Source organism: Styela clava, chromosome 9 (genome assembly GCF_964204865.1).
Source record: "Styela clava chromosome 9, kaStyClav1.hap1.2, whole genome shotgun sequence".
NCBI classification, from domain to species: Eukaryota; Metazoa; Chordata; class Ascidiacea; order Stolidobranchia; family Styelidae; genus Styela; species Styela clava.
The window spans coordinates 19187332-19210851 of NC_135258.1; the positions used below are offsets into that span (position 1 = coordinate 19187332).

Consider the following 23520-nt stretch of genomic DNA (forward strand, 5'->3'; position numbering starts at 1 on the left):
AATTTGGTCCATTGAGTTGAGTTTTTGAAGTCATTTTCAAAAGGCGATATCTGCTGTATAATGGGATTTTCAGAATAGTTATAGATGTGTGAGCAAGCATTATATGGATTATTATTCATACGACTGGAACTATGTTTTAAATTCAGCAATTGGTAGTAAAGTTAGATGATTGCTGTTTCGTGGATAAGCAGTGCTTTTGTATTTCGTCTAGGGTAGGATATCCAGCCTAATTTATCATGGTATAATGGAATTACCCACTGCAGTTTATTGGATAATTTTGAAGTGATTAATTAACAATAAATTCACAATGTAGGCCATATTTTGCTTTATTAAATTTGATATACCGGTATCTCATGATTAAAAAAGCGCATTATTTTTTTTTGACTGGTCGACTTGGGGATTTTTGAATTTAAAGTCACTGTTTAATATTTTGTTATCTTTCTAAATGATTTCTTTGTAACAGAGAATTTTTAGTTAATGTTAACTTAACTATGTTTACAAATGAATACGCATAAATTTTTGCTCTTTTGTGTGAATTTTCATACTCTTCCGACACACTCTCTATGGCGACAGGTTCAAATTTTGTCCAATCAATTTCAGGTTGTAGTTTAAATTTGCATGTCACGGTGTCGGATGAGCGTTTCTCCGGCCGAAACCAACCTAGTGTGCGGTAGCTTTGGTGCCGACGTAGTGAAGGAATCGTAGCATTGCCAAGTAGTTAATTGTCCTTGCAGGCGATACCGATAGTAACTCCCGTTTGAAACGGCCAAAGTCAACTTTCGACTACTGTATGGCTCCCATTCAACTTTCATGCCGAGTATGTAGATCCTCATTTGGGCTACCAGCATCCACCTTTCGACGTAACTGGCTGGACAATCAACCCCGTATCGGCCATCGCAATAATCGCGGATACAGCTTTTCACTAAATTGGAGTTGATTACTTTGATGTTAGATTTTATCTACATCGAAAGAGAATGCCGTCATATTCGTTGTCGATAACTGCCCAACAGGTAGATTGAAAAGAATCGGGACTGTTGGAGCTGGAGCAGGCATAATTGGGTGACTAGTGTTGATCGACGATAATTCTCTCCATTTGTTTTACAAGTCGGGCGACACGGGCCCCAAACTAACTAATTATACAAAAATTAACAAAGTAAATCTGAATATATTTGTTGAAATTACCCATGAATCTTACACAAAAGCGAGACATGAAACATATTCGTTTACTTGTGTTGGTTATTTGGCACCGTTTTGCAGCGGTGAGAGAGAGACTCGATGTTTAGACTTATTTTGCGTTGGTTTGCTGGTCTTTAGACAGCACACAAACTCTCATCCATTAGTCGTGTGCAAAAGGCTAATTTGTTAACTCTCATTGTTAAAAAATTAGTTCACAAGCCTTCAACATACACTCTTTAATAAAGCTTCCCTCAACGAATGAACGCGTCGATTTCGCAATCATCTTACTTATGGCAAAGTTTGCTTTCATCGAATCTTCACAAGTTTTGTTTATGTCTGAGAAAAATTTCTCTGTTTCATCAGTGAACATTTTATTTGCGATACCTTTTTGTGACAAATTGTTTCATTTTAAACATGGTATTTTCCCCTGTGTAATGATCCATAAGTTTATAACAATCTAGTTTTGCCCTAACTGCAGATATAATCAACTAATGATTCACAACTGCACACTTCCATGATCTGACCGAAACTTGTTTATTTCGTCATGATAAAAACGCGAAATGAAATGACTGAATTCACAATTTAATTATTACAATAGAATAAAACATGAACGTGGTAAAGTGGAATAACGGGGGGAAGTTTTGTTTTACTTTTAACAGTTTGTTGTGCCAGACTCTTGATGTTAAATAACACGATAAAACTCAAAAAATGCTTTGCGGGCCGCGTGTTGGAGACCCCTGCCCTATTTGAAGCATGTTCTTTAAACGAAGAACAATAGAGTCCATGTTTACGCCAACCATCAGCACGGCTATTTCCATGCCAAATCTTAAATACCATGGCTAGGTTTTTTTACCCTTGGCTGTACAATCGCCGTTAGCAAGGTACTATTAAAAATACCTTCACCAAATTCAAATCTACTGAATGAATTATAATTAATCTAAATGTCAGATCCATTTCAAAACAGATCGATAGTGTAATTCAACTGTTAACTGGCTTTCATCACGCCCCCCACATAATCGCCTTTAGCGAAACTAAGTTGACCGATTTGCATATCTGTAATATTAATATAACTGGATACAATTCTATTCATAACCTATCTTCTACCAAAGATGGGGGTGTTGTTCTGTTCATTCGGACAGATATTCATTTCTATGAAATTTATCAATGTGATCTAAATTACCATGATTGTGAGGATCTATGAATTTAGGTTGGCTTTCCACTTACCAATTCTCAGACAAAAATCATCTTTGGAGTTGTATACAAACAACCTCGCAGCGATATTATCTACTAGCCCATGAAACACCGACTAATCAATACATGCTTTTATCTCACTTGGTTGTTCCCATAATTACTCACCCCACAAGAGTCAGCACCCTAATACAGGGGTCCGCAACTACATTTTAGCGCGACCCAAAAAAAATTTTCCAACTTCTCGCGACCCAAGCATTTGGTGAACATGTAATTAGTCATCGATTTTAAGACTATTGTCGACACTAGCATTTTTCTCGCACAAAATTATATGAAACCTATCACATAAAATTGTGAATATTGGCGTTTATTATGACTAATGCAAATTATAAGATTTGTATTTAATACACAACATATCAAATTGAGGTTTAATTTGGGAGACGGCAACTCCAAGATATTTTTCTACCTCTAGCCTGATCTGTAATTGTATTTTATGTATGAAAACGCTGATAGGCGGGAAAAAATGTATCAATTGGTATTTTAATGAATTTTGGATGCTTTGCTGTAAGATACACGTGAAACCAATCTTTATACATTATTCGCTGTTATTCAGCTTATATGTATGGTTTGAGTGATGTATTTCTATCCGATGAGAGTGAGAAGTGGAGTCTTTTGTCGGCCGTTGATCCCCACTGCTATAAGTGCTCCATACGGAGCCTTAGGGCTCCGCGAGCTATTCGTCACCTTAAAAACTGACTTGGTTGATTTTATATCTGTGAAGAAGCATTGACGTCACTAATAAAATTTTACGACGGTGGTGTTGAAATGTGGTAGTGATTCAAATATAACATTATCTATAACTAAGGGCACAGCAGTCGTGGTTTTCTAAAAGGGAGGGGTCCAGAATAGAAAATTACCGAGCAACACTCATCGCTCAATCCATGGCCGATCCGTGAATTTAAAATGTTTTGTCATATCAATTCAATTGTGTTCATCGTTGCTCGTTTTTGAGTTGACTAATATACTACGGCAACCATGAAATACTTATCGTCTACTAGCAATGAATGGATTGAAATCGTATTTTCGAGTTGCTCTTCCAGCACTTGGGATTATCGCAATGTTTCGCAAGCTAATTATATTTGATACCTTCATATCGAATTCGGTCTATGCATAAATGTATCAGTGATTTCTAGATGCAGTGCTGGGACAAGGATCAAACTTTCATTGAAGGGTTCAGATCAGGGGTCGGCAAACTACGGCCCGCGGGCCGGATTCGGCCCGCGACGCTTCACTGAATTATATTAACAAAACAGATTTATTGACGAATATATTCTTTACGTGACAAAATTTGGCCGGCGAACGACAAAAGTTAAAGTTTACTGACCTCTGGTTTAGACTTTAGAGCCAATGAAGTTATACAGTCATCCCAACTCAAATCCTCGACCCCATGCCCTATCTCCCTCTACTTTCCTAATCTCGATCCGCTGCCCTGTCTCCCTCGCCCAACTGCTCCACCTCCCCATCCTCGACCCACCGCCCAATCTGCCTCAACCTTTCTATTCTCGACCCACTGTCCTATTTCCCCCAACCTTCCTATTCCCTTCAACCTTTTTATCCTCGACTCATCGCCCTATCTCCCTCAACTTTTCTATCCTCGATCCACTGCACTATCTGCCTCAAACTTCCCACTATCCGACCTCCCTCAACCTACTTATCTACGACCCACGACGCTATACCACTCAGTATCTAACCTAACGGCGCTATGATCACGACTCGATTGTCAAAATGAACTTTAACATCTTGCGGCCATTGTTAAGGGCATAAAACGGCTTGTTAAAATTTAGAAAACCGTCACTCCCAACAAGAAGCCATCAGTAGCCCAATTAGTAACACATTTTTAAACTGCCAATTATGGTTATTGTTTACCATTTGAGATTCCAGCCTACATATTATACGAATGCCGTCAATCATGTTTTGTCGACGTACGATTAAATCATCTCATTGGCATACACGACCAGTATAACGCATGGGAGTTGGTCGCAAGATAGTAAAGTTCAGTGTGGCGATCGGGTCGTAAATAAAGCGCCGTTAGGTCAGGTATTGAATAGTATAGCATCGTAGGTCAATAATAGGTAAGTTGTGCTAGGTAGGGCAATGGGTCGAAGATAGGTAGGTTGAGGCAGATTGGGCACTAGGAAAGGAGATAGAGAGGTGGTTCGCGAATGCGAAAGTCGGGGAGATAGGGCGGTGGGTCGAGGATAGGGAAGTTGAGGGAGGTCGGGCAGTGGGTCAAGGACAGTTTTCAAGTAAACAAATAGCTCGCGGAGACCCAAAGAGTCTTTAACGGAGTCCACTTTGAGAACATAAAGTCTACGTAGTAGGATATATATAACAATGCGAACAACTAAGTAACGAATGTTTCCCCGACTTTTGATCTCTTGAATTCTTCCTCTTTACACTCTACCATTGCAAAATTATTGGTACTTATTTCAAGAATGGTTTTGCGACTTTAGGACTTATATTTACCAAAACACAGCTAAAATCTATCAAATAACACGCGAAAATTGACAAAACGAGGTAATATTCACAACCATGAAAATCTGTCTGAATGACTAAATCAGTGGTCGACAACCACCGGCCGCGGCCAATCGCCGGTCCGCGGAAAGGTTACTACCGGTCCGCAGAAAACGTGACGCACAAGACGGACAATGTCCTAATAACATCTATAGTTGATTGAAATTTCAAACAATAATGAGTTGAAAAGAGTCTTCGCGATTTATAGGGTAGATACTTTGGCAATCTTTTGGGCAATACTGCTATCTGAATACCCCGGCATTGCAAAAAAGCTTTTACAGGAATTTTTACATTTATGTGAGATCGGGTTTTCAAAATCGACAACTACAAAATCGCAGTAGGCTAAAAGTAAGAAATACGTTCTTTTAATAACATCACTTTTTTTTAAAATTTAATATCAACCTAAATTTAGAACGTTTATTGTTACGTCAAATTCTGCACTTATATATGCTGATTGGCCAATGTTACGGCAGTAAATGAAGGAAGTCTAAGCTCGGGGGAAAATCCATAATTATAATTAGAGTTTTATATAGTTGTTATAGCTAAATTCGGTACACAGAAGCGATGCTTATATTTATGGTAAATTTAAATTGTTTTGCGACCCAGCGTGGAGAGCTCCGCGACTCCGTATTTGCGGACCCCTGGTGTGTCCAATGTTTTGCTAGCCAGATTTTCCCTATGGCAAATGCAATGCGTAAAGTTGATATGAGGTGCAATTTGTAATACTCTAGCTAAAAACCTTTGTTTTTCCGCAATCGCCCCAGCCCAATCAGTACAAATGCTAATACACCGCTCCCATGATAATCCATCATTTTGTAGTCTCGTTGCCACTGCTGAGAATATATCTTGACCAGTGCATGTTCCAGAAAGCGCCAAGCACATGAGTAACTTATATACCTAACGAACACAATCAACTGCGCTAAACCAGACGTATCCGTGGATTCACCCAATTGCAAAGCGTATTTTCCTCCTTTGACTCTATCAATTAGTTGGCACCTAATATCTTGGCCCATTTTGCGGATACGTCGGCGAATGGTATCTCCAGACATTGGTATTTCTTTCATTTCCTCAGTTACCTTGTCTCTATTCATTATTTGACTAATTGCAATAGTTTTGATTAGTGTTTCTCCAATGGTGTGTGGTTTTTTATCTTTTGCGATTAAATATGCCACTTCATACAATGCTTTTTGAGATTTTTCTAAGATTGTGAGACTATGTCATTGTTTTCTTTCGCCTAACAATTATTTTTCTGATCGGCGGAAAAATGTATTGGTTTGTCAATAAATACTGGATGCTTGGCTGTAAGATGGCGTTTCAATCTCACTGCTTTCAGGCTCTCGTTGGCAAGAACACCGGAACAAACACGTTGAAGACGTGACTCATCATTTATAAGAATACAAGTGAAACTAAGCTTTATAAATTCCTCGCTGTACTTCTGCTTATAAGGATGGTTTGAGTGATGTATTTCTATCCGATGAGGGTGAGGAGATGAATCTTTTGTCGAGCGTTGATCCCCACTGCTTGAAGACGAAAAGATGTCTGAAGGTGCATGCGGTGTTCTGTTCTCACTTAATTTCTCCGTTGTATCTTCCGCTCGCGACGTTTTTGGAGTATTCTTCAGTAACCAGTTTGCCAACATAATTTGTGACTAAAACTACCTTTAAGATTCTTAACCCCGCTAAATTTTGAATTTAACCAAGAATACCTTACAATAACAAATGTAAACAGCACCCTAACTATTTAATTTAGAATGGACAAATCTCATCATCTGTATATATTTAACACGCAATTCCACACGACTACTGCTAACCTCGCATTGCTTCGAAACAATACAATTGTCTACCTACGTAGTAGGATAATACCAATTGACAATGCAAACATCTACGTAATGAATGTTTCCCCGATTTTCTATCCCGGCAAAATTCTTCCGCTTTATACTCTACCATTGCAAAATTATTGGTTCTTATTTCAATAATGGTTTTGCGAGTTCACGCTGTTTAACGGTTGACGGTTTATATGTTTCAAACTATCATTTTAATTTAATACATTTATATTTAACAACCTTTCGTTTACATGGGTCTATAAAAAGTTTGGCCTAGTCTATCACAGCTATTTCTAAATTAATTTTTGATTACTGCATTTAAAATAAAACTTCGACAGAGCAAAATGATTATTGAGTTATTTGATTACGACTTATATTTACCAAAACACAGCTAAAAACTAACAAACAACACACGAAAACGAGATAATATTCACAACCACGAAAGACTGTCTGAATGGCAAAAGTATCTGAGCGCTTCTGAAACGTTTATTGTTACTTCAATTTTATATTTTACATAGCTCATATTTATAAGAAATTTAAATTGTTTTGCAACCCAGAGCGGAGTGCTTCGCGACCCAAATTTGGGTCGCGACCCCGTAGTTGCGGACCCCTACCTTAATAGACCACATATACACGAATACAATACATCTTTCCTCCAATTTCTCATTATATGTTGCATTTTTAATATTGATACAACCAATAAATTTGCTAAGACTTACATAAAACGTAGAATGTCATACTTTTGTAAAGAAAGTTTCAGACTTGATGTCGAAAATGCTTTTGATATTCTCATGACAACGGAATTATCAAATGCCACTTTCAATCAAACGTTCCAACTCATGTATTGACTTGTTAAAAAGCATACTCGATAAGCATGCATCAATGGAAACATGCTCCCACATGTTATTTAGGCTGGCCAATAATCAGGCATTCTAGCATCAATAAGGCGTAAAACAATGTTTCACAAGAAACAATACATACCCGGGCAGCGAGACCCCGAGGCAGCGAGTGGAATATCAAAATATTAAGAATACTCTGGCTCACATTATACGAAGATCAAAACAGAAATATTATTTCGAAAAAGTACATGATAACAGACGGGACAATAAACACACTTGACAAACAATAAAATATATTGTTAATATAAATCAGGAGTCGAACACTGCAATTAGAGATCTCAAGCTTCACTAACTCTCGTGCAATTGCCAACGAACTCAACCATTTCTTCAAAAGAACCGGTAAAAGCCTTGTAGACAGTGTGCCTCCCACAAATAAATGTTGTAAAAAATTTCTTCAATCACCCACCAAAGAATCAATATACCTACGATCAGCTACTGTCAATGAGGTTTTCAACACGATTCTGGCATTAAAAAAAGGAAAAGCTGTTGGAGCTGACAATATTTCATCTTACTTTCTTAAAATTATTGCTGGCATTATATCTCCAGTCATTGCTCATTTTTTAAATGTTTTTTTAACATATGCCCACAGTTATATTAAAAAACGTAAGATTAACAATTTCTTCTCCCGGAAAAGGCTAGACTGGTATTGAAGTTGCAGTAAAAGTTACAGAATAACATTTGTTCAAGCATTAACTAGAGTAAGTTAAATAAAAGCCTCACTGCAATGATGATAAATATTGAAATGAAACTACAGACTCACGAGGTACATCATAAAAGACCATTTAAAAGCTTACAATATGTCAGTATCGGCCACTAGCTGGCCGATATATCGGTATCGGCGCCAAAAAGTGATATAGGTCGGACTCTAGGAAGCTGTATCTCGATGTTTTTCCGGATAGTATTTTGAAGACACAGGACATTGATGATAGAAATGGAGTTGTGTTCCTAATGGTTTTCGGCAATGATCAGAGACAGGTCTGATCACTGAGGCAGCCCTAGCTGTGAGATTGGAGCCTGCGTTAAATAGCTTACGTTTATTGACGCTTCACTGACCGTAGCCCTTTCATGTCCTACGGCGTGTTTCGTTGTTCGAAGGGTAAAATGTAGGGATGAACTGTAAGCTATAATTCATCAGAAAGATTTATTGGCCAAAAATATTTGCGGCCGTCATTTTTTAATTTAAACAATTAGGCAATGCGAATGATGAAGCATTTGAGTTCTTACTACTCCACACCAAAGTAAGATGGCTTTCCAATGGAACTGCTTTACACGATTTTACTCGCTCTGTTGCTGTTGCTGAATTCTTGCAAATTTGCGACCCTAGTCTCGCGAAAAATGTTATAGTAGTGAGGATTGATATTGCTCACTTGGAAGACATATTCTCCATATTAAATGAACTTACCTATTGATGGCAACAAGTCAAATCAATGATAATTTTATTTATTTATCTATCAATTACCTATTTAATATTTTTATAAAAGTGAAATCGACAGTATAGGACTCGGACAGCAAATTTTACATTGACGATTTTTAAGCCTGCAACAACTTGATACCAGGAGCAAGAATCACACAATGATATGGACGTTCGTCCATAACGAATCAAACCCAATTAAAATATCCTTACGTGCGGGATTGGGTTAAAAAGATTTTTTAGCTTTCCAACGCTCCTACGTGAGTGCCGTGATTCAAGATAGCAAGAGAAATCACATTTGGCATACCCAAATAAAAATAAAGAGAAACTGTTTCTGACTAAGATGAGGTCAAATAATAATATTGTCACACATAATTTTTGCTACTGTGATTGTTAGCATACACGACCAAAAAGCAGGCATCCGGTCCAACGGCCGAATAAGAGAGCAAGAGATATATTTTCTCTTACACACGTAATGAGTGATCGGAGTCTTATAATAAAAATTCGGATGTTAACACAGCATCAAGGGGTCAGCATAATAGTACATAAACATAAGAGCAGACACTATGGTCTGTGACAGAGCCCCTCCCTTGTTCAGCATGAAGCTCCACAAGTATAATTCTCAAATAAAGACCTTCCTGCTAAATATGGGAGCTGAACTAATCAGAATTAAAAGAAAAAAAAAAGTCGAAATTTTGCGTATCCCACCGAAGTACACAAGCAGTCCTAACATGATAACATTTGAGTGAAAGTAAATGAATTTTTTATGAACGAAATGAAAATCGTACACACAATATAAAAATCATTCAACCACAATTGTTATCCCTCGAGTTTGTGGGTCGCCATCAAAAATAAAACTGATAGTTTCTTTTTTTAGATTATACGCGTTCGTTATCTCAGCATTTGTGAAAACCTCCCCATTGGAATCTTATGCTTTTGTTTACAGTAATCATTACTGTTATGTCATTATTACATTGCATGTCTTACTGGTCACTAATATAAATACTGTTCATTCATAATTTAAAGATATATATGGCGGAATATTTTGCCATAAGGGTTAGTGCTAAGTCTGGTCAAAGTTATTGGAGCAATGGGATGGTAAAAAGACACAATCACATATTAACTGAGACGTTGCTCTAAAGATCAAAAACAACGAAAGGATCGATTGGGAGACTGCTCTTAGTTGGGCATTGTCAGACGAAAATTCACTACATAATATGTATGGGTATAGTCCACATCAACTTGTGTTTTGCGAAAATCCTCACTAACCATTTGTGATGATTGATAAAGTATCTGCATTACAAGATAAACAAATGAGTCAAGTTCTAGCTGACAACATCAATGCTTGACCTATTTATTTGTCGCTGTAAACGTTCGAGTTTGTATTATAGGAATCCTACCACCCATTACACTTGCGAGAAAAGACATATCTCATGCTCTTTTCTTCGTCCTCTCTTCAACCAAAGCATACTCTGAACGAATGCTTTATCATCCTGCCCTTGAGAGAATATTTCGTACGATGTTGAATAGGCCAGTCAAGGATCATGTTCAACATGAGATTTTTACAGCAATATATTTCATATCTGACACGTACATTGATCATACATATTTGTTAGATAAATAATATGATTGCTGCCTGTCCTTGTCGGAGGAAGGGAAGATTGTGACAGAACAGCGCAAATCGTACGCATCATGGCAAGCGTATAGTACTAACGCTTAGCACCATGCGCCAGATAGCCAAGCTCAAAAATTGATGGAGCCTCAATTTATTTCGACTTTTTAGTCAGGGGGGTGTTTATTAGTCAAAAAGTTGTCCAAAGAGGTGCTAGAATAAAGTTTGGGAAACAATAATTTTGAAGTATTATTAGTTGCACGTATTGTGTAAGCAGAGCTGAATACATTTGAATACAAACTTGATGATTTAGTTCACGGCTCAGTTAGATACACCACGTGAAATATTTCGACATTTGCTCCAAACGAATAACACCTGTAATGAATGCTTTATCATGTTGCCTTCAGAGAACCTTTCGTTCGATGTTGAATTGGCCGGTCATGGATCCTGATCGATAAGAGGATGGAAGATGTCAATCGTCTAGCATTTTTCTCATGTACATTCCAATACTCTCTCCAAAGAGTTCGCACGATAGTATTATTAAGACGCCTAGGTAAACTGAAGAAACAACCATAGCCATGACAACGCCATTATACCAGTTCAACTCTATAGGAATAGAGGAATTTTTAGTCATGTTTGAAATAAATAAAATTGAAAGCCAAGGTCGTTCAACTATTTATGCATTCTAAGAATGACGTATGAATTCGTTTAAAAATATTTTACATTATTCTGCGTGCATAGAAAATTTTGATAATCATCAACAAATTCTGATTTTTGTTGTATTCAAGATAAACAAGAAATTTTGAATCTAATTGACAAAAACTTGCTCACTGGAAGCATCCAAATCAAGGTCCACAGAACGGAGCTTTGCACGTCGATCTGAGCAGTTTTGTTTAATTTGTTAGAATTGCAAAAAAAAATCATATATATATATATATATAGGTTAGCATATTGTATATTTAATTTGCGAATCTCATCGAAATCCAAACCCTTTTTCAATGGTACTTCGATCTGGCGTGACCCAAGTGTCCATACATAGTTTACCTCCTGAACTTTGATTCATCTCTAGGGAGCATAATTTACAAGATTAAATGTATATTGCTGAACAAAGACCATGAATATTTGTGTAGTGCAGATGAACTACGATAGTTACCGGTTCGTATTCTACTGTAAATGGTTTAAAGTAGCGGTTCTCAAAGAGGGCGAAAACGCCCTCTGTGGGCGTTTGCGATAAATATTGGGGCCTTGACTGCGAATTAGGCAATTAGGAGAAGGGAATGGCCGTCAGATTGGGCTTTTTGGGGGCGCTGCCCCGGGATTCGAACCAGTTCAGGGTAATCAGAGAGGAGATGGTAAGCGTAGTCCTAACGCTCATCACGATGCGCCATAATCCCGAGACAAAAGATAGATGGAGTCGAGCCTCCCAATTCGTTTCGATTTTTTACTCAGCGGAACGTTTGTTAGTCAAAAAATTGTTCAAGGGGGCGCTGCTAGAATAAAGTTTGGGAAACAATGATTAAAGTCTTATTTGTTGCACGTATTGTGTAGTCAGAACTAAATACTTTTGAAATACAAAATTGATGATTTTTCCCGTGGCTCAGTTAAATACACCACATGAAATATTTTGATACTTGCCCCAAACAAATCACACCTTGAATGAATGCTTAATATGTTGTTCTTCAGAGAATATTTCGTTCGATGTTGAATTGGCCAGTCATGGATCATGATCAATAAAAGATTTTTACAGCATTATATTTAATATCTGACTCATATATGGACCATACATTTTTGATAGATAAATAATATAGCTGCTTGTTCTAGCCGATTAAAAGGAAAATTGCGACAGAACAGCGCAAATCATACGCATCATTCGCAAGCTGTACAAGAATTGCAGACAAAACATATTCATGCATAAACATAATTTCAGATTTTGAAATACACTAGACATGATTCTCGATCTCGTCTTGAAGGAAATTGTTATTGATCAGTTGACGTTTTCCAAACAAAGAAAGGCATGAAAAAAATCCAATTCAGACAGGCCAATGTCGAAGTTATAATTAAAAAGCAAAAAGTTTGAAAACCTTGTATCTTCCACGAAGCTGACCTTTTCTTTAGTGTAAGAGGGTGCAACCATATCATTTTAGGTTTTTATATTTTTTTACACGTTACATCTTATAAGATTGTATATCTCCTAAGTTTCGCGTCTGGGAAATGTCAATCACCTATCATTTTTCTTATGTACATTCCAATGCTTTCTCCAAAGAGTTCGCACGATAGTATTATTAGGGCGCCCAGGTAAACTGAAGAAACAACCATAGCTGTGGGAACGCAATTATACCAACTCAACTTTATAGAAATAGAGGAATTTCAGTCATGTTTGAAATAAATAAATTAGAAGCCAATGTCGTTCAACTATTCATGCATTCTAAGAATGACATATGGATTTGGTTAAAAATATTTCACATTATTCTGCGCTTTGATAATCATCAACAAACTCTGGTTTTTGGTCATTTTGTTGTATTCAAGATAAACTGGGAATTTTTGCGGGGTAATCATAGGTGAGAGGCCGAACCCAAAGATTGCTGGGGCCTCAATTTATTTCGACTTTTTAGTCAGGGGGATGTTTGTTAGTCAAAAAGTTGTTCAAAGGAGCGCTGCTAGAATAAAGAATGGTAAACAATATTTAAAAGTAGTATTTGTTGCATGTATTGTGTAATCAGAGCTGAATACTTTTGAAAAACAAAATTGATGATTCACTTCATGGCTTAGTTAAATACACCACATGAAATATTTTGACATTTGCTCCAAACGAATTACACCTGGAATGAATGCTTTATCATGTTGCCCTTCAGAGAACCTTTCGTTCGATATTAAATTGACCATTCATGAATCCTAATCGACAAGAGATTTTTGCAGCATTATATTTATTATTCGTAACATACATGGACCATATATATTTGTTAGATAAATAATATAGCTGCCTGTTCTGGTCGATTAAAAGAAAAATTTCGACAGAACAGCGCATATCATACGCATCATTCGCAAGCTGCAGAAGAGTTGCAGACAAAACATATTCATGCATAAACAAAATTTCAAAAGATTTTGAAACACATTAGACATGATTCTCGGTCTCGTCTTAAAAGAGAATGTTATTGATCAGTTGACGTTTTCCAAACAAAGAAAGTCATGTATAAAATCCAATTTAGACAGGCCAATGTCGAAGTTAGAATCAAGAAGCAAAATCTTGTGTCTTCCACGAAGCTGACCTTTTCTTTAGGGCAAGAGAATGCAACCATACCATATTAGGTTTTCATATTACTTTACACGTTACATATTATAAGATTGTATATCTCCTAAGTTTCGCGTTTTGAAGATGTCAATCACCTATTATTTTTCTCATGTACATTCCAACGCTCTCTCCAAAGAGTTCGCACGATAGCATTATTAAGACGCCTAGGTAAACTGAAGAAACAACCATAGCTATGGCAACGCCATTATACCAGCTCAACTTTATATGAATAGAGGAATTTCAGTCATGTTTGAAGTAAATAAAATTAAAAGCCAAGGTCGTTGAACTATTTATGCATTCTAAGGATGACATATGGATTCGATTAAAAATATTTTACATTATTCTGCGTGCATAGAAAATTAATCATGTTACCCTTCAGAGAACCTTTCGTTCGATGTTGAATTGGCCAGTCATGGATTATGACCAATACGCGAATTTTACAGCGTAATATTTTATTCTGACTCATATCCATGTCATTAGGACAACTTAGCAATAGGTTAGTTGAATAAAAATATATCCAAGTCGTGTAATAGAGTACATTTCTTTTCAGATTAGCAAAAAATAAAAACTCGCATTCGACAAAGCATGCGCAGAGATCTGGCTTGAATAAAAAAAGAAATATGCCATTCGTAGGTACCGTGGTATCAGCACCAGGTTAGAGTTGGGTCATAATTTTATTCCGATTTTCCTTATTTTAGTTCTATTACGAGTCCAGGACTGTCTATGTAGGCAAATACAATTAGTTACCTCCATATTGGCACACATACTTCTGGAGCGCCGATTGTAGTGTTTGTTACTCATATTTGATAACTTCACTTTTGTCAAATTAACCAGATAAACTCACCAGCTAATTCTCTCGTTTATTGCTGATTTCACATTTTATACATTATCGTGGGGACATTAGTGGACAAATTCATGTTTGTTTGGTATTTATGCAGGTTCAACATGACCAGTGTGAATGTATATGTATATAGTTTCATAAAGATTCAGATTTTATTAAAATTATCATAATTGTCTATCTATACCCATTGAATTACTCTAAAATAAGAAAAATTCAATGCATTTGGCATTTTTGATGTATAGACATGACAATCATTTATGTAAACAGGAAACGTGTAATGATGATTCTAACGTGACGCTGTTTATAGCGCCATCCATATAACTACAGACCTCTGTAAAAATCTTCAGTTGTGATTTTGCAATCATTCCTAAAATACGAATCAGTCAAAGTAACATAGGCATATGGTGGCCATGTTTATTACAACTTTGGTCGTTGCTTCTATTTTTACTTGTTCCCGGGTATCTTCAGTATCTTATTGTCAACTACCTCAAGTGAGCGAGGAAATTGACATGGGAAATGTGCAAGGTGATTGGTATCTTTCAGTACACCAAAATCAAGAGATGTATAACGTTATACGTTGTGAAGTGTCAACGAATACAAAAACTGAACAAGGTGAGGATTGTATATATATATATATATATTATATATATATAAGTATTAATTGATGAACGAAAATAGACGCTTATAGTTGTTTGTTATCAAATTCAGCATAGTTTTTCAGTATGATTTTTTTTTTATTGTAACGTGGTACTGCGAAAACTACTAGATAACATATATTGTCTGTAGGAAATTAAAAATATTTTTTTCTAATGGATGTTTGAATATTTTTATCTATCTTTGTTTTATAAGTAAAACCAAAGTGCATTTTCTTGTTAATAACGAAAGACACTTGTCAAATTTGTCTTATTTTGTTCCATTTGGTACTCCTGAAGTATGTGCTCCAAGATGTCGCACATCCTGAACCCTAACCTGGTACACAACCCGAGTTCAGGTTGTGCGCCATTTTGCTGCGCATACTTCAGGAGTACCTAATGGAGAAAAATAACACAAATTTGACAAGAGTCTTTCGTTAATAATAAGAAAATGCAGATTTGTCCTACTTATAAAACAAAGATAATTAGAAATATTCAAACATTCATTAGAAAAAAATATTTCTAATTTTCTACAGACAATAAATGTTATCTAGTATTTTTCGCAGTACTACGTTACAATCAAAAAAAAATCATACTTCGAATACATTACTGGCTGCTCACAACAATAAATTTGAGTTCTTGTACATTTTTCGTAAAATAGTGACCAGGGCAAAAATGACCACTGACATGACTGGAGCTAATTTTCTACAAATGGTCATATATTTTTTTCAGGTTTCACAGTCTACGTTAAGATTTACAACGTTGAAGATCCAAATAATATTAGAGAAGTTGAGCGTGTATTTCATCGTGTTGCCCCCTCAACTTTCCACGTCGTACATAACAAAGGCGTCAGTGATGAAATTGCTGAAATTAATAAAGAAGATACGAATGAGGGAGCCGATAGAAATATCGTGCTTGAAGACGATTCAGTCATACAAAATCCCTTTCTTTACCTATCAGATTATAAGACATATAATCTGATTCTTCGTTGTAACCTGAACGGCGATAAAGAAATTTTTGTTCAAACCAAAACCCCATCAGCAAATGGTGAAGTGATTCTTAAAGTACGTAACAAGTTGATCGAATTCGGAAACGGTTGGGAAGGCGTTAAAGCTTATCCTAGTCAATGCAATCGAGTTATTGGTAAATAAAAGAAAAATAACTATTGAGAAATTTGAAATATTTGGAACTTAATAAAAATGTTATGCAGAATAATAGGAGTATTAAGAAAGATTTGTTGTCTTTGTAAATAGTGACAATTTCCATGCCGTTTTGTTGTTAGTTTTTTGTTACACATATTCGGAAAATATAATAGAAGTTAATGCTGCTTGTGCATATTTATATTTAAAAAGTAAAACCAGGCAACTCATTGAGTAATTGTAAATCATTTTCAAAGATTTGATTCAAGTCCTAATTTTACGAGACAAGATCGGGTAAATTTGCTGAAATAGTAAAATGTTGGGGAATCTTAGTAGCAAATCAACTCCGGATAATTGAGCAGAATTATCTCAACATAAGGGTAGGAGTGTTAGTCCATCTGAGTCTCGCTCTCTCTTTTTTTGTTCAAGTTGCGCTCAAAGTGTACTAAAGTTGACTAGACTCATGTATGTAACTAATATTTAACCTGTTCTGAGCGACAGGGTGCATTAGCGCAATTTCAGACGCTGTGTGTAAACCATGAGGTCTGGAATGTTTGTTATGGTCTTGTTTGGAAGAATAGCTCATTTCCTACCCAGCAATATAAGAATGAACGTTATATGACATTTGGAAGTAATAAAATATCGCTTACATTTCACGAGTGTACTTCCCGCTGCGATAGAAAAACGTCGCACAGCAAGAAAATAATTCAATAAACCTTGGCGTTGCGCGCTAACCAATAACAAAAGCTAGTATGATAAGGTCTTATTTTGAAGGTCCTTTTATATGCTACATAACATAGGAGAGTGGACATCTCACAACGTCAGGAAGGTATAAAAATATCGAGTCGTTTGATCGCAGCTGCCTCACCGAAAAAAAGTTAGTTCACATAGGCGTTTTATCTCGCAAATTCTCCTTGTCTCACGATTATAAGCTTTTATGATTCATAATAAATGTTTTATTATGACTCACAAAAGCTTTCAACGCGATAAAGCACAAACAAACAACCGATCGATCTATCAAGCCTAGCCTGGCCTGATTCGATGTGGTGACTTCTCAAACGGAAAATTTTCAAAACGCTTCAACGACACGAGCTAACGAAAAGCGTTTAGTATCATATGAAAGAGAAAACCAATGTGCAGTCAACTGTATAGTCACATTTGCGCTTTTCAATAGCTATACACGTCCAACAGATGATAGAATGAGAGAGTGTAAATATTTTTGTTATTTTTTGACGTTACGAGAGACCTCTTGAAAGAGGTGTTTTAGTTTACGGTCCTCCAGTGACATCTAGCGTATAGTACTCTAAAAGACCTTTCCAATGGTATATAATTATTGTATATTGGGTAAATTTTGGGGGTCGTATGACATTAATAAAAATGTATTCAAAATTGGGCTCGATTGGGCGTCTGAATCAGGTATAATCTAATATTTTATTTTTATACTTCTTGACGGAGCGAGCCTACTAAACGGGTATTTGGAGTTATCTAATGATTTGAATGGATGCTTTGAGAAACGACAGAAATATGAATTATTGTTTTAAATTGTTTTATGGAATAAAAACTTCAATATGGATGAACTGTCATATCCTGTAGGAAGATGCATGGATTGCTAAACATAGGAGCTAGCTTGATTTCACTAAAATTTCAACCATCGCCCATTGATTAGTGAAATCTCATTTTCTACCATCAACGCACAGACATACTAATTTATTAAATTTTGCAGTTTTCTATTTATCGGCCAAATATTACCGTTCTATTGTACTCCTCTAAAGTTGATGGTAACTTAAATCAGTAAGTACTTAAGCGAAACCAATTTTATTTCTTTCACATGTAAAACACTATGTTTGTGTTGAAAAGGTAAAAAATTATGCAACGAATCCCTCGTCCCTCTAACAAATAGCTCTCGTCCGGTTATCAGTCCATGTCCAGATTTTTTTTTAACTAGATGGTCAATAAGAGAAATAACTTAGCCTACTTTGCTCCCACAAAATAATTTGATATCCAAATTAAGTATGTACTAGAAACTCTTTGCTATCCGAGATATCCGTGATTTTGTTCGTGCTCGGTAAAATACAATAAATCAAACGAGAAAAATGTCGTTTTTTTTTGCGTTGCGAGGAAAACGCCAGAAATCAATCAGTAATTGACGCGCATTAACAGATCAATGTTAAGATCTTATAAAGAAAAATGCATACTAAGGTTATCTAGCTTTGTGAAGAGCGCCTCGATTAAGAATAAGCTTTAAATACCTAGCTTTAAATACAAAGAAATGAACTGGCTAATCCATCACATCGGAAGAGATTTAGATACAAAGAGTTGTCGATGAAAATAATGAAACAACAGAGATAATGACACAAATTAGAGCAATTAAAGAACAACATGTAACTATTGTCAGCAGTAAAAACGAAGAAAACAAGCTAGCAGATCTAAACAGTCAAAAAATCAGCAGAGAAATATCTCAAATTCTTGGGAATGTTGTAAAAAAATGTTGTCTAAAAATAACATGTAAAACTGATGAAGAGAGAAAATTAAAACATTTCAGAACATCCCTGTTGAATGCAAGAAATGGATACAAAAGTCTACTGGAATAGTGCGCAATATATATCTAGATATCACTACTGATGAACTAAAAAATGAATGGACTAGAAGTGGTGTATCTCAGGTTCGTAGAATAATGAGAAACTCAGAAAATGGGGAAAAGTTAGAAACAAAAACAGTTGTAGTCACATTTTATTCCCCAAATAAACCATCACATTTATTTCTTGGTTATGAATAGGGCTGGGAATTTCAGGGAAAACACTTTAACCGTTAACCGGATGAAATTAACCGGTTAACCGCCGCGGGGCGTTTGACGTCATAACCAATAATTTCAGCTTGTTAATTTACAATGCTTATAAAGCAATTTCGCGTGTTTTTATCCTGGTATTCCTCAAAATTATTCACGAATCAAGATAGTTTCATGATTGCTCTGCTGCAATAAATAGACGGTGTGGTTCGGACATGTGGAAGTATTTTAGAAAGCCCGATTCCGTCGTTAAACGTAATTTATGTGACAATATTTCAGTGTTCGATGTGCAAATTCTACTTCGAGATATTATATATATATTAAGAAAAGACGGTTTTGCATTGAAATCGTGATCCGATTTTGCATTGAAATCGTGAACCATATATTTCGAAATCGACCGAAAACTGATTCTGAATTCATCATTGTCAAATTCCCCTAATCAGCAATCTTGGTACTTCCATTATTTTTCACATTTATTGAGTCCTTACCCACGCAGTTCGTGATATTCTTTTGAATTAAAATGCCACAAGAAATAAATTTGCGATGACGTAATCATATTTGAAGAAATTGTACGGTATAAAGATGATTTGTACCTGAGATGTCAGTTAACGGTTAAAATAAATCGTAACCGTTAACCATCTGAAATCGGTTAACCGGTTAACCATTCCCAGCCCTAGTTATGAACGATTCAAGGTGGAACAATACATCACACGATGTTTCAAGTGCTAAAGGTTTGAACGTATTGCAAAATTTTGTAAAAATAAATTAAAACGTGCAAATTGCGGATCGGAACATTCTACGGATGAGTGCAGAATATCAAGCAAATGCTATTGATGCTTGGGAAATCATAGTGCTTCTAGCCCAAAATGCCCAGAGTATAAGAAGCAAAAAACATTCAAATTCTACAATAGCAAGGAAACATGACCTATGCTGAAGCAGCACGTACAATTCAGGCAAAAAAAATTATACAACCACAAAATCAAAAATATGATCAAAAACAACAAATGAGAACAAAGTCAGAGTCAACACAATCAAAACAGGCAATAACAAAAAAATCGATTTCATACTCACCAGAATCCAAATCAACGAACATCAACCATGGACATAGTGAGCTTGATCGAATTCATTACAGATATCCTAAAAAGAATAGTCGCAATGAAAACACCAACTGAATATAATATAACAAAGATAATTGCTGAGGTAGCAAAAACAAGACTCAAAATTGACATGACAACAACTGATCAAATAGAAGATTTGGTACAAATGAATGAGAAAGTCCAAAATGAAGCGTCCTGATGGCCCTCACAATGGAATTCTAGAAGCATCAAGAATAAAATTTCAGAATAAGTTCATTTTATATACCATACACATCAAATACCAGATATAATCTGCTTACAAGAAACATGGTTGAATCAAAAAGACGAAATTGACATACCAAGATACCAAATTTATAGGAAAGACAGGCTCAGAAGGAGGGGAAGAGGATGCTTTAATAGCAGTGAAAACTTGCGACAACGAAAATTGAAATTCAGGCAATAGAAATTAATGGATTTTATTTGTTCAATGTATGTATTTGTTCAACAACCCTGGAGTAAATATCAAACAGGAGGTTTTGAATGAAATTCTTAATATACACAGACGAAAAGTAATCATATGTGGAGATTTCAATGCCCAAAACAATATTTGGCATTGTTCACAGAAAGCCAAAATCATTCATTGAAAGCCATGCATTAGTTATTTTAAATGATGAAATGCCTACAAGAGTGGGAAATATGAAAGCTCTGTCATTGATTTAAGCATAACAACAAAAGACATTGCCCACTTATGCATGATGGAGATATTACATGAAAATTTAGCAAGTGATCATAATTTAATCTGGATGTCATTGAACTCGTATAAAAACACTTCAAAGGCAACCATACATCTCGACTAAAAGGACAGACTGGGAAAAATATAAAATTGAAAGCTTCAATCACATAAATGGTTGAACAATAAACGATGACGTTGATCTTTTTAATACAAACCTGTGTCATGGCATCATTCTCAGCGTCACATCATGTACTCCACAGAATTTATTCGGTCGTTTTAGTCAAGAGGGCATTTGGTATTCAAAACTTGTCTAAGAGGGCGCTGCTAGAAGAAAGTTTTGGAAACAATGCTTTAAAGCAGTGGTTCTCAACCCCCGGTCCGCAGCAACCTTGATGCCGGTCCGCCAAATATATTTCAATATTGATATATTATAAGCAAATTGCAAAATACAAAGTATTGACGGCAAGGCATGTCCATCAATTTTGTGATGTTTTTAAACTCCAATTGATTCGTAGTACCGGTATTCGTCTAACAACCAAACTTGGTGAGAGGTCCTCATTTAGGCACTGGACGACTGACTGGGTGCTCGTTTAGTCTATGACCTCATAAGGACGGCTAACGTCATAACGGAAGAGTTTGATAGTACGGTTTCAGGGTTGCCATATTGGCTTTTTTAACGCCAAATTTGCCATTTTTCAAACACGTTTGTCGTCAGAATTTCCGGTTGGCCCTATTTTTGGCTTTTCAAGTCTATTCTAGTGTCTATTATTAAAATAATATGAAATACAATATTTAGTGTGTAACAATAGCCTATTACCGGTACTTAGTTAGCTACTTAACATTTGGATTTCCCCGAGCATCCAATACCTTGTTTATTACCTTAATCATACCAAATAAGAAAAAATAATTGCAGTTTCTGCAGCCGCTCAGACAGATGTTCAAGCAGGGTTGTAAACGTTGCCTCGTTTTTATAGTTTTGCGTGTTATTTGTTAGTTTTTAGTTTTGTTTCCATAAAATGGTTGTATAACTTAATTTTCATTATAAATAAAAAAATATTTCAATAGTAGTATATAGGGAGAATTTTTCAAGGTATATCACAAGTTTAAGTAGAAACATGTGGGTATATCACATACTGAAGCGGCGCCCTGTATTGTATATATTTAATGGTAAAATAATACTGTAAGCTTGATATATATTTCTTTTTATTTGGTTTTTTGATTTTTTTAAACTGTTTCATATAGATGTCAGCTTGACTGTATTGTGTCGAATGTTGATTCTGGTGCTGCCATTCAATTAATCCTTTTTACTTTTAAACCCTTTATCCCGCTGAAGTGAAAATCGCCATGATAGCAACCGAAAATACAACTTTCATTGGGAAAAGACGTTTGTGTGACTCACTAACCGTACTGGTGAATCAGCATCAGTATTGTGCCAAAGGCTCAAAATCTGACAAATCATGGGGCTTTTGTACTTTTTTGTACTGGCTCTTTTATGTCTCGATTTGGCTTTCTTTGATCGCAGGGATCTGGCAACCCTGAGTACGGTACCTGATTGAGAACTTCGCACGTTCCGTAATTTGCCAGTAGGCCTATGATTTAGCGAAGTTTGATAGTAAAATGGAGGCAAACAAACAGCAAAGTATTATCCAGTTCCTTCAAAAGAAACCCAGCAGTGAAAATCAAGTTAGTGGTGTTGGCAGGACAGAGGAAGAGACTGCTACTTCAACTTAACGATATGCTCAGAAACGACCTTGCAACAATGTTCATATGATTCACGCAGAAACAAGCAAAAAACGAAAGGGAGAATTTATTATGCAGTATGATAAGAAGCAATTGGAGTTAGGTATTACTATTGCTCCCAGCCGTAAAAAAGTACTGCTTCCCATGTGCCTAGTCTGCACCAAAATTCCTTTAAACGACGCAATGAAACCCGCAAAGCTAACGAAATCGTGTGGAAGTCTGCACTCTACTTTGCCTTGCAACTTCATAAGAACCGCGTTTAACACGTATAATAACAAAAAAATAGCAGCAAATATCTCGTTAAATTGAATTTTCTTTTTTTGCACCGTCTACTTTTGTCTTAATTGTATTCTTTTGATTATATTTTGTGTTTATGACATTTTTGGTTAAGTTTGAACGTCCGCCGGCCCGCAAAAATTGTTTAGAAATTATACCGGTCCGCGAACTGAAATAGGTTGAGAACCACTGCTTTAAAAGTATCAGTTGTTGCACGCATTATGTAACTAGTTTTAGCTGAATTAATTAATTAGCTGTATACTTTTCAAATACAAAAATGCCGATTTACACCATGGCTCAGTTAAATACACGCCATGAAATATTTTG

At 36.0% G+C, this 23520-nt stretch overlaps 2 protein-coding genes across 2 annotated transcripts in view; one reads left to right on the forward strand and one right to left on the reverse strand.

Annotated features, from left to right (window-relative positions):
* Positions 1 to 23520, reverse strand: part of LOC120339668 (ras-related protein Rap-1b-like) — a 352566-nt gene that overhangs the window by 114590 nt on the left and 214456 nt on the right. The gene's annotated exons all lie outside the window — the stretch shown is intronic.
* Positions 15186 to 16771, forward strand: LOC120339882 (uncharacterized). Its single transcript, XM_039408113.2, has 2 exons — positions 15186 to 15424; positions 16177 to 16771. Exons 1-2 carry the CDS (start codon positions 15214 to 15216, stop codon positions 16593 to 16595), a joined length of 630 nt encoding a protein of 209 aa, XP_039264047.2. The 5' UTR covers positions 15186 to 15213; the 3' UTR covers positions 16596 to 16771.

Bases quoted from the DNA above. Each gene is read 5' to 3' on its own strand.
- LOC120339882 (XM_039408113.2), top strand. From the start codon at position 15,214: ATGGTGGCCATGTTTATTACAACTTTGGTCGTTGCTTCTATTTTTACT. The intron at 15,425-16,176 runs GTGAGGATTGTA...TATTTTTTTCAG, and splicing joins GAATACAAAAACTGAACAAG to GTTTCACAGTCTACGTTAAG.